Source organism: Benincasa hispida, chromosome 3, assembly GCF_027475165.1.
Source record: "Benincasa hispida cultivar pf3 chromosome 3, pf3_genome.v1.1, whole genome shotgun sequence".
In the NCBI taxonomy this organism is placed as follows: domain Eukaryota; kingdom Viridiplantae; phylum Streptophyta; class Magnoliopsida; order Cucurbitales; family Cucurbitaceae; genus Benincasa; species Benincasa hispida.
In genome coordinates, this window is record NC_143480.1 from 22,291,005 (window position 1) to 22,307,946 (window position 16,942).

General features: G+C 35.5%; 1 protein-coding gene across 1 annotated transcript; it reads left to right on the forward strand.

Annotated features, from left to right (window-relative positions):
* The first annotated feature begins 798 nt into the window (after nucleotides 1-798).
* LOC150037134 (uncharacterized) lies at nucleotides 799-16,942 on the forward strand. The gene is made up of 2 exons (XM_090311889.1): nucleotides 799-1,788; nucleotides 16,736-16,942. Exons 1-2 carry the CDS (start codon nucleotides 799-801, stop codon nucleotides 16,940-16,942), a joined length of 1,197 nt encoding a protein of 398 aa, XP_090168015.1.

Here is a 16,942-nt window from a genome sequence, read left to right on the forward strand (position 1 = left end):
GCAGTAGGAGGATTGATGGACAGATCATATATGTAAGCCAAGAGCATATTAAATCGCATCTCGCGACATTCTGATGAGTGGATTGATACCGGGCTTGAGGAAAGTGGTCTAGAGCAAGAAAGAGTAGAAAGTGTCGAGGTGTCAACTGATACAATGAGCACACTGGTAGATCAAATGACCACAATGAACTCTCTTCTTCAGACGGTGGCTAATCAACAGAGAAATCTCTCTCAAGGTTCAGTGCAAGTTAATGCATTGATGCACGTGGCCGCAGTGAACTACGTTCAATATGGGAAGGGACATCCAGTAAAAGTCTGCCCGTGGAATCAACAGGCCATAGATTCTGTCTATAATGGGTCATTTGGCAACATCTACAACCTTGGTTGGTGGGATTACCCAACTTTAAGTTGGGGTGGGAATCACAACCAGGGGAGCCATAGTTTCCATCAGAACAGTTATCAAGGGGATCGAGGCAACCCTCTAGTCTTCATTAATCCGGACTGTAGTCTAGGTAACTCTCAAAGTATACCACCCTGTGACCAACCGTTCTTATACGATACCTCTTGTAGTACCTCGTCTCTGGAGTCTTCACCGAAGCATTATATCGAAAAGAGCGAGGCAATTAGACAATCGCATGCTGACTCCCTTAGAGGCTTGGAAGAGTAGATTGAACAACTTGCAATTGAGTTGAAAAATAAAGCACCTTGTACGCTGCCTAGTAGTTCAGGAGCATCGGGGCCACGAGGTAAAGAGCAATGCCATGCAGTGACATTGAGAAGTGGTAAAACAACAGCCCCTATGCCACCAGTACTAGATCAAATAACAAGGCCAGTAGATCTAACTGTCGATGATGACCAATCAATCAGTAGTGGAATAATTATCAGTTCAGAAGTAAGTACACCTACTAGAGATGAAGCTCCTCAAGACCTGAATTTTGAATCAACGCAACCTCCAGCTAATGAAACACAGCAAGAACAAAACCTCAACAAACAGCCAACTAAACAAGAAGTAAGGCGGGATCCTCCACCTTTCCCGTCTAGGCTGAAGAAGAAAGATGATAGTAAGCAATTTCAGAGGTTCCTGGACATTCTCAGACAATTACACATCAATATTCCCTTAATAGAAGCTTTGAAACAGATGCCGAGCTATGTAAAATTTCTCAAGGATATTCTTGCTAATAAAAGAAAGATCGGGGAAAATGAAACAGTTGCACTAACATATGAATGTAGTGCACTGTTTCAAAACAATATCCCCACCAAAATGAAGAACCCTGGGAGTTTTACATTTCCCTGCTCAATAGAAGGGAATAAGGTCGGGAACGCGTTGTGCGATTTAGGGGCGAACATAAATTTAATGCCTTTATCGATCTTTAAAAAGTTGGATATCGGCAACACAAGACCAACCACGATCACACTACAGTTAGCCGATAGATCGATAACGCATCCTGAGGGCAAGATAGAGGATGTACTCGTGCAAGTGGAAAAGTTCATCTTCCTGGCAGACTTTATCATATTGGATTACGAAGTTGACAGAGAAGTAACTATCATCTTGGGTTGCCCATTTCTCGCAACAGGGCGAGCGCTGATCGATGTGCAAAAAGGAGAACTTACCATCAGAGTTGACGATCAGGAAGTGAAGTTCAACGTTTTCAATGCGTTGAAGTACCCAAGTGATATGGAGAATTGCCAATATATTGAGGAATTACGGGAAGAACCTTGGCACGAACCCCTAGAAGAATTGGAGGAAGAAGAATTTGAAATCAGCGCAATATGGGAGGAGGATTGCGCCGTAATTCAAGTTGAATTAAATTTTGACCACTCAAGTTATCTGAACGAACTTCACAACGCACTAAGCCATCCTTGGAAGAACCACCCGTGCTAGAGTTGAAGCTGTTGCCTATGCACCTCAAGTATGGTTACTTAGGAGATAACAACACGTTACTGGTTATCATTTCTGCTTCGCTGAGTAAGGAGAAGGAAGATGCATTCATCTAGATCCTGAGAAACAACGTAAAGGCTTTAGGATGAACCTTGGCAGACATTCGAGGAATCAGTCCCTCGTATTGCATGCACAAGATTCGTCTGGAAGAAAGAAAAACATGATCGATAGAAAGGCAACGTCGCTTGAACCCTGCAATGAGGAAGGTTGTAAAGAAGGAAATAATGAAGTGGCTGGATGTAGGTATCATCTACCCAATATTTGATAGTAGTTGGGTGAGTCCAGTGCAGTGTGTTCCGAAGAAAGGGGGGATGACAGTCGTCACTAATGACAATAATGAATTAATTCCCATAAGAACGACCATGGGGTGGAGAATATGCATGGATTATCGCAAGTTAAATTTGGCCACTAAAAAGGACCACTTCCCACTCCCGTTTATTGATCAGATGTTAGACAGACTTGTTAGGAATGAATTCTTCTGTTTTCTTGTCGGCTATTCAGGGTACAACCAAATAGCAATTGCACCGGAGGATCAAGACAAGACAACCTTCATGTGCCCATTTGGTACGTTTGCATTCCGACGCATGCCATTTGGACTCTGCAATGTGCCAGGCACTTTCCAATGCTGTATGATGGCGATTTTTTTAGATTAATTGGAGGAGTCAGTCGAAGTATTCATGGACGATTTTTCAATTTTCGACAATAATTATGACTCCTATTTAGCTAACCTCGAGAAAGTCTTGAAGAGATGTATAGCAATGAATTTTGTTCTGAATTGGGAAAAATGCCACTTTATGGTTGAAGAAGGAATTGTTCTGGGTCATAAAATCTTAAAAGCAGGATTGGAAGTTGATCAGGCGAAAATCGATGCAATTTCCAAGCTACCCCCACCAGTAAACGTGAAAACACTTAGGAGCTTTCTAGGACATGCTGGGTTCTATCGAAGATTTATTCGCAAATTCTCCCAGATCGCAAGGCCCCTAAGCGCGCTCCTTGAAGCTGACCCTGAATATAATTTTGATGATGCATGCACTGAAGCATTCAACAAATTGAAAGATGCGCTCATCACCCCACCCATTTTGATTGCACCGGATTGGACGCAACTATTTGTGTTGATGTGTGATGCAAGCAGTTATGCAGTAGGCGTAATGTTGAGTCAGCGCAAGGACAAGTTATTGCATCCTATCTATTATGCGAGCAAAATGTTGAATGATGCGCAGGAGAATTATACAACCACAGAGAAGGAAATGCTTGCAGTGGTATTTGCACTGGAGAAATTCCGTCAGTACTTAATCGGAACAAATGTTGTGATGTATACCGATCACTCTGCGATCAAATATCTAATGACAAAGAAGGATGCGAAACCAAGGCTTATATGGTGGGTGTTGCTCCTACAAGAATTTGACCTAGAAATCAAAGACCGGAAGGGTACCGAGAACCAAGTCGCTGATCATTTGTCAAGAATGGAGAATTGCGAGGTTCAAGGGAAAGAAAAAGATATTGAGAAAGATTTCCCGATGAGCTGCTGATGTCAGTAGACATTAATGTTCCCTGGTATGCGGACATTGTGAACTTCATCATTTGCGGTTAAATACCAAATGACTATACTTACCAGTAGAAGAAGAAGCTAAGACACGACGTCAAATTTTATTTCTGGGACGACCCATTCCTATATCGATTTGGACCTGATCACATTCTACATCGATGCATTCCTGAGCACGAAGTCAAGCACATTCTAGAGCTTTGTCATGAGTCCCCTTATGGAGGACATTTTGGGGGGCAGCGGATTGTCGCAAAGGTCCTATAGTGTGGCTATTTCTGGCCAACGCTGTTTAAGGATGCCGATGCCCACGTTGTGCAGTGCGATAGATGCTAGAGAATGGGGGAATATGTCTAAAAGAAATTAAATGCCGACGTCAATCTTAGAGGTTGAATTAATCGATGTTTGAGGAATTGACTTCATGGGCCCATTTCCACCATCAGAAGGTCATCACTATATCCTGGTCGCGGTTGATTACGTATCAAAATGGGTTGAGGCCATCGTATGTGCTAAGAATGATGCGGCCACAGTGGCGAAGTTTCTTAAGAAGAATATTTTTGCTCGATATGGGACGCCATGGGCATTAATCAATGCTCTCACTTTATCAACCGCATAATTACCAACCTGTTGACTAAATTTAACGTCAGCCATCGAGTTGGAACTGCTTATCACCCATAGACTAATGGGCAGGAAAAGATTTCTAACCGAGAGATCAAAACTATCTTGGAGAAGGTAGTTAATACTTCCAGGAAGGATTGGTCACCCAAGCTCTGTGAAACACTATGGGCATACAGGACTGCTTATAAAACACCAATTGGCATGTCCCCATATGCCCTGGTCTTTGGAAAAGCTTATCATCTGTCGCTCGAGTTGGAACATAAGGCGATGTGGGCATGTAAGAAGCTGAAGTTTGATTTAGTAAGTGCGGGAAAAGTTCGGATGCTGCAACTGAACCAGCTGGTCGAATGGTGAAGGGACGCCTATGAAAATGCCAAAATCTATAAGGAGAAAACCAAGAAGTGGCATGACGACCGCATAAATGATCGGACATTCGTCGAAGGTCAACAGGTATTATTATTTAATGCACGTTTGTGATTGCTCCCAGGGAAATTGAAGTCTCGTTGGTCTGGGCCGTTCAAAATCAAGACTATCTTTCCCCACGGCATAGTGGAACTAACAACTTTAGATGGGAACAACGCGTTTAAATTCAATGGTCAACAGATTAAGCCTTACTACGGAGGTGACATAGATCGACACATGGATACCATTGACTTGGGCAAGCAGGGTTAACCGCTTGCAGGGGATGTGATTGCGGAAATTGTAAGAACTTCTTTCAATCAACATCCCTATCTATGTTTACTTGCTTTATTACAGCTTTCCTTTACTGCTTTCTAAATTGCGTTATTTATTGCTTATTAGAATTAACTTTTAATGCTTTTTGTATTTACCTTCAATTTAATTCACTTGAGTATTTTCATGTCATGTTGAATTTCTTTAATTAGTATGCATGAGTAGCGTTGTTCTTCAATTTTTGTGAATGACTGGATGAAACAATGAAAACTGCAAAGTCTTTTTGACTTGCGTTTTTTATGAATTAAAAAGAAAAAAAAAATAAAATTTGATATGTAACGTAATGATAGGTGCATGGTGTGCTAACAAGATATACCTTGCGTCCATTACACCCAAACGCATTGCGTTGAGGGGTGTGTTGCGCGCGTATTGTTGGCTTTTCGGCCCTTAATCTCAAACTAATTAATTTTAATTAATTAATTAATTAATGTTTTGATGATAACAAACTCAATTTTTAATTACTGAAAATCTTAGTGTTTCAATATATCCATAGCGTAGAGCTCGGAACAACGATTCTAACACCTCTTGAATAACTCAAATCGGAGCTAAAATGAAGACGATATGACCGAAACAAGTCTATAGAGAAAATATCGTGGTGGATGACGTGGCATAACCAGACCCTTTGCATGTAGACATGTGACATCATATTGGTTGAATGATGGATCATTAAGAGATTAACATATGATGGACTTTTGATTTTTGGATTGATTTAAAATTTAAAAAGAATGAATTTAAAAAGAAAATGAATTAAAAGAAAAATAAATTTAATATTATTTTATGTTTGTGTCTAACGGCTAGTTTTTTATACATGGTATGTTTTTTATTTTTGGATTGACTTTAAAAAGAATGAATTTAAAAAGAAAATGAATTAAAAGGAAAATAAGTTTAATATTATTTTATGTTTGTGTCTAATGGCTAGTTTTTTTACACATGGTATGTTTTTTATTTTTGGATTAACTTTAAAAAGAATGAATTTAAAAAAATGAAGTAAAAAGAAAATAAATTTTATATTATTTTATATTTGTGTCTAATGGCTAGTTTTTGACACATGGTATGTTTTTTTATTTTTTGGATTAATTTTAAAAAGAAAATGAATTGCAAAAGAAAATGAATTTAATATTATATTTTGTTTGTATCTAACGACTAGTTTAGTTTAAAATCTCCACCATTGATTTTTCTTTTCCAAAATCCAATGGTCCAAATTAATTGTGGTTTCTAAAAAATTTTCCATCTCTATATAAACCATCTTCCTCTCCAAAACTCAAAAGTTCTATTGTTGCTCTCTCTAAGTTCCCAATTTTTATTTTCATCTTATTCTTGAGAGAGTGTTATTGTATTGAGAGGATAAATTTGTTGAGTGCTTAAACTTGTAAATCACTATAGTGAGAGTTGTATTGTGTTCTTAAAAAATTCCAACATTTGTAACGGTTTGATCCTAAACCGTGGAAAGGATCGGGTTTGCTCTTGAACTCGTAAAAGGAGCAGTGGTATAACGGTTGGGCTCTAATCCGTGGAAAGAGTCGGAAAGATTTTATTCAAATTCCCAAGAGGCGCTTGGGGAGTGGAGTAGGTCGAGTTTGACCAAACCACTATAAAAATTACGATGTCTTCTTCTCTAACTCTTTCCTTTTTATTTTTACAATTAATTTGAGCAATTTATTGTATGTTTTAGTTTGTTCTTATTTATTTGCTAAAATTTGATAGAATTAAATTATCACATTTTTGTCATCTTATTTGTTGCATAAATTTATTTTTTCTTATTATTTATAAAAAGTGTATTAATTAGTTTAATTGGGTTAATTTAGAAAAAAAAGTTTAATTAAACCCTATTCACCCCCCTCTAGGGTTGCCATATCGATCCAATAATTGGTATCAGAGCGGGTTGCTCTTCTTGAAATATTTATTTCTTGATAAACTTAATTGTTTTTGAGCTATGGCAACTTTATGTTTTATCCCTTTTACCGATAGTCAATCTATTACAAAGCCTCCTTTCTTTAATGGTACTAATTATAGTTATTGAAAAAATAGAATGAGATTTTTCTTGCTTTATATTGATTATGATTTATGGGATCTTGTTGAGGAAGGTTTTAAAATTTCAACAAAATATGTTGATGGTGTTAGCACTATAAAACCTAAGGAAGAATAGTCAATAAATGAAAAGAAAACATGCTCTTTAAATACCAAAGCTATTAATTGCTTATTTTGTGCTTTGAATGAAGTTGAGTATAATAGAGTGTCTATTTGCAAAACCGCTAAAGAGATATGAGATAAATTAGAAATTACTCATGAAGGAACTAGTCAAGTAAAAGAAACAAAGATTGACATGTTAGTTCATCAATATGAAATGTTTAAAATTGATGAAAATGAAACTATTTCTGATATGTTTATTAGATTTACTAACATTGTCAATGCTTTAGAAGGATTTGGGAAAAAAATCTCAAATCTTGAGAAGATAAAGAAGCTATTGTGATCTTTGCCTAAACAATGGGAGCCTAAAGTCGCCGCCATACAAGAGGCAAAGGATCTCAAATCTCTCTCCATTGATGAACTCATGGGCTCGTTGTTGACACATGAGATAAAGATCAAGAAAAACATGGAGGATGAGAAGAAAAAGAAAGAAAAGAGTATAGCTTTAAAGACCATCTCTTTAGAAGTTGAGTCCCAAGATGAAGATGACCTTGATGAAGATGATGTTGCCTATCTTTCATGTAAGTATAAGAACTTCATCAAGAGAAAGAAACAATTCAAGAAACATCTCTCCAACCAAAAAGAGTCAAAAGGTGAAAAGAGCAAAAAGGATGAGGTAATATGCTATGAATACAAGAAGCGGGGTCATATTAGAACTGATTGTCCTTTTCTCAAATCATCCAAGAAATCCAAGAAGAAAGCAATGAAAGCTACTTGGGATGATAGTGATGAAAGCGAAAATGGGAGTGATAATGAAGAAGTGGCCAATTTTTGCTTCATGGCTCATAGTGACAAAGAGGATGAACAAAATGATGAGGTAACTCTAGAACCTCTTTCTTATAATGAATTGTTCAAAGCTTTTGAAAATATGCAAAATGATTTAGAAAAACTTAGTTATAAGTATGTTGTGCTTAAAAAGAAATACAATGTTTTATCCAGTAAAAATAAGTCTTTACTTGAAGAAATTGTTTGCTTAAAAGAGAATGAGCATGATGCTATGCATATTGATGAAATGAATATCTCTTGTGATAAGCATGCTTTTGATTGTGATGAGAAAAATGCCTTGCTTGATAAAGTTAAATTTCTTGAGCATGATAGTTGTGAAAAAGATAATTTGATTAAATTACTCAAAGAAAAGGAATTTAGTGCTTTGCAAGAACTTGATAAGGCTAAAGGATCTATTAAAAAGTTGACAATAGGTGCTCAAAGATTAGACAAGATAATTGAAGTAGGCAAGCCTTTTGGTGATAAAAGAGGTTTAGGCTATATTGATGAATGTTCTACTCCTTCAAGTTCTAAAACTATCTTTGTTAAAGCATCTCATAATATGCCTAAGCTTAATATGTTGTGTCTAAGCATGTTAAATCTAACTTTGTGCCTATATGTCATTATTGTGGTGTTGAAGGCCATATTAGACCTAAGTGTTTTAAATTGAAATATGCTCATACTACTTCTCCAAGAAGAAATTTTTCTCAAAGGGAAAAGTTTCACAATGCTCCAAGGAATAATTTCTCCAAGAAAAGTAGAGTGCATAAATTTGTTGTAAGAGATAAATCTTTGCCATAATGTTGTTTGTTTCTCATGTGGCAAGTTTGGACATACAACTTATTCTTGTTACTTGTCTAAATCCAATACCTTAAATGTCTATGCAAAAATGAAATGGATTCCCAAGTTTGTCAATGCTAACCATCTAAGATCCAAACAAGTATGGGTACCAAAAAATCAAACTTGAACATTTGTGTTTGTAGGTTTGTTTGAAAGCCTCTAAGAAAAACAAGTGGTACTTGGATAGTGGTTGCTCGAGGCACATGACGGGAGACCCATCCAAGTTTGTCTCTCTCTCCAAAAAGGATGGAGGTCTTGTAACCTTTGGTGACAACAAGAAAGGTAAAATAATTGGTAAAGGTAGTATAGGTAATGAATCTTCTATTTTAATTGAAAATATACTTTTGGTTGATGGTTTGAATCATGATTTACTTAGTATTAGTCAATTGTGTGATAAAGGCTTTAGAGTTGTGTTTGATAAAAAGAATTGCATCATTAAAAATGTAGTGATAAAAAAGTTATATTTGTTTGAAATAGAGATGAAAATGTTTATACTATTGATTTGAATGATTGTCCTATTAATGATAAATGTTTATCGGCTTTGCATAATGATTCTTGGTTATGGCATAGAAGACTAGGACATGCTAGATAATTTCAAATATTTCCAAGAATTCTTTGGTTAGAGGTCTTCCCAAATTTAAATTTGAAAAAGACAAAGTTTGTGATGCTTGTCAAATAGGTAAACAAACTAAGTCCTCTTTCAAATCTAAAAATGTAATCTCTACAACTAGACCCCTTCAACTATTACACATGGACTTATTTGGCCCTTCTAGAATTGCTAGTTTTGGAGGGAACTATTATGCCTTTGTGATAGTTGATGTTTTTTCAAGATTTACTTGGGTTTTGATGCTAAAATATAAGGATAATGCTTTGAAAAGCTTTTCTAGTTTTGCAAAAAGAGTTTAAAATGAAAAAAGTTTTTTTTTATTTCTAAAATTAGGAGTGATCATGGAGGAGAATTTGATAGCAATACTTTTGAAACTTTTTGTGAAGAAAATGGTTTTTCTCATAATTTCTCCGCTCCAAGAACTCCTCAACAAAACGGTGTAGTTGAAAGGAAAAATCGTACTTTGCAAGAATTTGCTAGATCAATGTTGCATGAGTATGGTTTACCTACATACTTTTTGGCAGAAGTCGTTAACACCGCTTGTTATGTTTTAAATAGAGTTTTAATTAGACCTTCTTTGGATAAAACTCCTTATGAACTTTGGCATAACAAAATTCCAAATATTAGGTATTTCAAAGTTTTTTGTTGTAAATGTTCTATTTTGAATAACAAAGAAAAACTTGGAAAATTTGATTCTAAGATGGATGTTGGTATTTTCCTTGGTTATTCTTCTACTAGTAAAGCTTATAGAGTTTTCAATAAAAGAACTTTAGTAATTGAGGAATCTATGCATGTAGTATTTGATGAATCTTGCAATGTTATTTCTAATGAGCCTATTTATAGTGATGTTTTAGAAAGAAATTTTGAAGATTTACTTGTTAGTGACAAAGGCAAGGAAATTGTTTCAAGTAAGCAAGAGGTGAGCTTAATCGAAAAGAATGAAGTTGGTTCTTCATCCATGCCTAAAGAGTGGAGGTATACTCCTTCCCATCCCAAAGAGTTAATTCTTGGTGATCCTGAAAAAGGTGTGAAAACTCGTTCCTCTTTTAATATGTTTAATAATCTTGCTTTTGTTTCTCAAATTGAACCAAAAAGTTTTAAAGATGCCGAAAATGTTGAATTTAATTTGGTAGGATATTCCAATGCGGATTTTGCGAGTAGTTTACTTGACTATAAGAGTACTAGTGGGACTTGTCAGTTTCTTGGTAGTTCCTTAGTTTCTAGGTTTAGTAAAAAACAAAATTCGGTTGCCTTATCCACTACTGAAGCAGAATATATTGCAGTTGCTAGTTATTGTGCTCAAATTCTTTGGATGAAACAAACTCTTTTTGATTTTGGATTAAAGTTTGATAATGTGCCTATATTTTGTGATAATACTAGTGCGATTAATTTGACTAAAAATCCTATACATCATTCTAGGACTAAACATATTGATACTAGACATCACTTTATTTGAGAGCATGCGCAAAATGATAATATTACTCTTGAATTTGTAGGCTCTAATATTCAATTAACGGATATTTTTACCAAACCTTTGAATGAAGAAAACTTTTGCAAAAATAGGCTTGAGCTCGGTATTATTCGTTGTGATACCTCTTGATTTTATAATTTTACTTGTTAAATCTTTTAGAACATTTTGATAGGGGGAGATATGGAAAGCATGTGTTAATATTGTTGGGGGGGTTGTGCTAAATTTATATTCATGTTTTTAAGGGAAACATTTATGTAGTTCTAAATTTTTTCTTAATTATTCTTTTTGTTGATTCCAAAGGGAGAGAAGTTTAAGAAAAATATGCTATAAATTTGTTATGATTTTGATTGTATTAATTAGGGGGAGAATTTATTTTTTTTTGAGTGAATTTCAAGAATGATCTTTATGGTGATATGTTGAATTTTATTATGTGATACCTATGGTTTACATGTATTTCAAGCTATTTTTCTTGAATGGTTTGTCATCATGAAAAAAGGGAGATTGTTGGCTTTTTGGCCCTTAATCTCAAATTAATTAATTTTAATTAATTAATTAATCAATATTTTGATGATAACAAACTTAATTTTTAATTACTGAAAATCTTAGTGTTTTAATATGTCCATAGCGTAGAGTTCGTAACAACGATTCCAACACCTCTTGAATCACTCAAATTGGAGCTAAAATGAAGACGATATGACCGAAACAAGTTTATAGAGAAAATACCGTGGTGGATGACGTGGCATAACCAGACCATTTGCATGTAGACATGTGGCAGCATATTGGTTGAATGATGGATCATTAAGAGATTAACATATGATGAACTTTTAATTTTTGGATTGATTTAAAATTTAAAAAGAATGAATTTAAAAAGAAAATGAATTAAAAGAAAAATAAATTTAATATTATTTTATGTTTGAGTCTAATGGCTAGTTTTTTATACATGGTATGTTTTTTATTTTTGGATTGACTTTTAAAAGAATGAATTTAAAAAGAAAATGAATTAAAAGGAAAATAAGTTTAATATTATTTTATGTTTGTGTCTAACGACTAGTTTTTTTACACATGGTATGTTTTTTATTTTTGGATTGACTTTAAAAGAATGAATTCAAAAAGAAAATGAATTAAAAGAAAAATAAATTTAATATTATTTTATGTTTGTGTCTAACGGCTAGTTTTTGACACATGGTATGTTTTTTTATTTTTTGAATTAATTTTAAAAAGAAAATGAATTTCAAAAGAAAAGGAATTTAATATTATATTTTGTTTGTATCTAACGACTAGTTTAGTTTAAAATCTCCACCATTGATTTTTCTTTTCCAAAATCCAATGGTCCAAATTAATTGTGGTTTCTAAAAATTTTTCCATCTCTATATAAACCATTTTCCTCTCCAAATTTTAAACCAACAAATTTTACATTTCATAATCCTCCAAAACTCAAAAGTTCCATTGTTGCTCTTTCTAAGTTCCCAATATTTTTATTCCATCTTATTCTTGAGAGAGTGTTATCGTATTGTGAAGATAAATTTGTTGAGTGCTTAAACTTGTAAATCCACTCTATTGAAAGTTGTATTGTGTTCTTCAAAAATTCCAACATTTGTAACGGTTTGATCCTAAATCGTGGAAAGGATCGGGTTTGCTCTTGAACCCATAAAAGGAGCGGTGGTGTAACGGTTGGGCTCTAATCTGTGGAAAGAGTCGGAAAGATTTTATTCAAATTCCCAATAGGTGCTTGGGGAGTGGAGTAGGTCGAGTTTGACCGAACCACTATAAAAATTACGGTGTCTTCTTCTCTAACTCTTTCCTTTTTATTTTTGTAATTAATTTAAGCAATTTATTGTATGTTTTAGTTTGTTCTTATTTGCTAAAATTTGATAGAATTAAATTATCATATTTTTGTTATCTTATTTGTTGCATAAATTGAATTTTTCTTATTATTTATAAAAAGTGTATTAATTAGTTTAATTGGATTAATTTAGAAAAAAAAAGTTAAATTAAACCCTATTCACCCCCCTCTAGGGTTGCCATATCGATCCAACACGTATGTGTTCTTTGCCCGTCCTTAGTCAAAAGGCACTATGTTGAGGTAGCGATGCGTTGGTAGTAATACTGTGCGCCCGATCCTCCAGAAATGCTTTGAATTAAGGGGTGTGCTGTGGGAATACATGCGTTGTTGCCCGTTCTCAGCAAAAATGTATTTGCGTTAATGGAAGCATGGTGTTAATTTGTAATTGTGCATCCATCTGAATCCAATTCATTAGTTAATTAAATTCTTTGATTCTTTGTACAGGCCAAAATTTTTGTATTGCGTTATTTGTAATTATTTGTATACTTAGTTAATTTTCAATACAACTAAGTAACAATTCTCTCTATGTGCCTGTGCCTTCTTCTTTATCATCCTTTATCAATTTTGCGATATTCTTAATCTTTCTTTTTGCATTATTCATTGCGCTGCCATGATGTATAATATGCATACACTTAGAAACATTTCCCATACTTTGTAATTTCCAACTGCTCAAACCTTCTTTTTGAAATTTTGTCTAAGTGTTTGTCTATTCTGTCCAAACAACGCAATGAGAACCTTGCGCATCTCTAAATTTAGGGGTGGGGAAGGTCTGAGCAAATGAGATCAAGAGTATGCGGTCATTAAGAAAAATGCGTTCATCATTTTAAAAAAAACATTTTCATATCAACTCCAATGTCAGCGCAAGGGAAAACCCCAGAAACATTCCCAACCTGATAAGAGTTGGTTGTGAAAGGAATCTACTCGTAGTTGGATGTTTGCATGACACCCGTGGGAGCAAGCCAAAACGAAGGTGGGTTTCCAAGAACAACGCAATATGAAAAGAGAAAAATGCAAAAAAAGATAAAAGAAATAAGAGACAACTCCTCTGAAATTCATAAGTTAAAGTTGAAATTAGTACACAACCGAAGTTGGATGTTCGCATGACACCCGTGGGAACAAACCAAAACGAAGAGTGTAACTATGACCAACAGTCTCTAATAAATGACGCAAAGTTTGACCACCGCATACGGACGCATCAAGTTGTTTTGATAAAGAAGAGGTAAACATTCTTTTTAAAACTAGAAAAATATTTTTGAACAGAAATTTGTTGTATAGAAGAATAAAGTAGGGCTTTGATATGAATTAACAAGGATAGAAGAAAATTACGTTGTTAAGTAATGTGCCTAAGTGGAGCATTCGGAGCAACCAATCGACGCAAAAATTTAGGATAGGAATTGAGCATTATTGCCTTAGTAGAAGATATGCTTGAGGACAAGTATATACCTAAATTTGGGGATGTGATAACTTATAGAAATACAAGTTATTTATACTGCTTTATTTAGATATTGCGGCTAAAAGAAAGGAAAGTTACGTCAATTGTATGGAAATTGGCTAAGAAATACAATAATTATAAATTGTCGTCAATACATCCACTGACACCATTGCGATGGTACAAAAGAATATTTCAAGTCTGTTTTGCAGGAAATCAAGTCACCGTATGCGCTCATGGCTCAAGAGAAAAAGATTAACGCTCATTGCGCCCATCATTCAGTAATGAATAGATGATCAACACAATGACGGCGCATGCGACAATCGATCTAGAGCTGAACTTCAACCGCATGTGGTAATAAAAAATAACACCGCATGCGGGCACACGATCGAAAGATGCAAATGAGCAACGCAATCGCGGAGGATTTTGACACGTGTACAACTAACCATTATGCATTTTCGTCGGATTGAGTGCATAACAGAAGGAATATTTATTCCACCATTCTTGGAATTTCCCTAACAATAACGTGGGGACCACAAGTTAGAGAGTCAAAGCTTTCATCTATAAATACCCTCAAAGAATTCACTGAAAGATATACTTGATACAGGGGATAATTGATACAAGTCTATTGAGAGAGAGACTGATCTAAGTGTTGATCGGAGAAGATCCGAGAAGAAAAGAGACAAGGCCGATAGGTGAGTCTCAGGGCAAATCATTCCAAATCCCCGCTGTGAAAAGAATTCACTAAAAGATATACTTGATATAGGAGATAATTGATACAAGTCTATTGAGAGAGAGACTGATCTGAGTGTTGATCGGAGAAGATCCGAGAAGAAAAGAGACAAGGCCGATAGGTGAGTCTCAGGGCAAATCATTCCAAATCCCCGCCGTGAAGCTCTGTACCTAGATCAACTTTACCTGTTGAGCAAGCCTGAGAGGGAAGCTCATCTTTCCGTTCACTCCATCTATGCCGGCAAGCAATTTCTCCATCCAGATCAGTGTCAAGACATTGACACTCTTCTGTATCTGTTTCTAACTCTTATTCATCAATTGTATTTCATCTTCTTAGTCTAAATCATTCACAACCATGTATCAGACGCTTGATTTTATAATTAAATGTCATGATCACTTTCGTTTCCACATTTTTGTCTATTTCCGTTCCTTCATTAATTGCTTTCTCGAAGATGTTTTCTTAATCCTGTGGTGATTAATATGAATTAAACAAGTAACTTAATCTGTGCTAAAGAGATCAAGATGTTTAGCTAAAGCATGCTAGACGACATATTCACCTGTGAGAGCAGAAGTGAAGATGCCATTCTGATCTGTCGACAGAAGATTAGAAGAATGCGTTAACTAAAGCAAGAAGTACTTCCAGAGATGGAAGCAACCTTGCGTTCATTACGTTCGTTCTTGTGTCACCACAGAGATGTGGGAAATGCGGCCGATCACCGAAAGGTGTACGCCAAGGGAAAGCGGAACCGTACGTATATCTTTAATGCAATTAAGGAACTTACGATGTTTATATTAATGATCCTTTCTCTTTCTGCTTCACACATAAGCCTTGCTACCGCATAACACGACCTTTGTATAATCTTCATAGTCAGTCTCAACCTCGGTATCTTGTATCATGTAACCTGTATCTTGTATCATCATAGCTTAGGTTTATTTTATCGCACTTTACTTTTATCGCAATTTACTTTATTATCGCATTTTTATCGCTTATCTTTACTTACTGCACAATTTATTTTATCGCATGTACAAACCACACTTTTATTAAATTGAAAAACCCCCGGTCCCATATATCACGAACGTAACACAATCAACCTAAAACAATCCCTGTGTTCGACCTCGGATCACACCGAGAAACTTGCGGTGGAATTATACTTGGTTCCAACGCAAGTAAACTTGTGACAAAGCACAACATACTACAAGAACATTCATTAATAATGCATACATCTAGAAGTAGTATCACACATCATCGCAATCATCCATGCATTGTATGGCATAATAAAATTAATTTTATTCATTCATATTCATATTTGTCCACATGCTTAAAATAGAAGCATCAATTTTTATGTCAACAAGTTTATGGCATCATTGCATTTTATGTCATATCAAGTTTATGGTGCCATTGCCGAGGAACTGGTAACGGGAACATGGACTTGTAACTTGGATTAAAATTATGTCATCAAGTTTATTACACCGTTGTCGGGGAACTGGTAACGGGAACATGGACTTGCAGCTTAGATTAAAATTATGTCATCAATTTTATGGCGCCGTTGCCGGGGAACTGGTAACGGGGACATGGACTTGTATCATGCATTATATATCGTAGTGCGTATGCTTAAAGACAACTTTTTATGTCATATCAAGTTTATGGCGCCGTTTCCAGGGATTGGTTAACGGTTATTGTTTGAGTATGTTTGTGATATTTTGCAGGACAGATCTCTTTGTACTAGCTGTTTATCGCGAAGAGCAGTCTGATGGCTTATGAGCTCTAGAGTGATCCAGATATTCTAAGCGGAGTCAGAGATCAAGTGTATTATTCACGCGGAAGCACATCAGGGCCAAATTAATTGGTGAAGAAGCATGCTAATAATAACGAGGCACCGGCAGGGAATCAAAGGGAAAATTGGCTAGCGCAAGATTCCATATTTCTTGCTTCTGACCGTAACGTCCCAATGAGAGACTTTTCTACACTGGGAATCTCAAGGCCAACGGTTGAAGAGAATGTAAGCTTTAAAATAAGATCGATTATGCTGCAGATTCAGAATGTGGGTCAATTCGGAGGATTACAAGGAGAAGACCTACATGCGCATTTGACGAATTTTGTAGACATGTGCAGTGCATTTTCCATGCCTGGTGTGACTCAAGAAGAACTTAGTTTATATCTGTTTCCGTACACACTGTGGGATGAAGCAAAGAGATGGGTTCAATCGTTAGAGCCAGATGAGATTAACGCGTGGGAATAG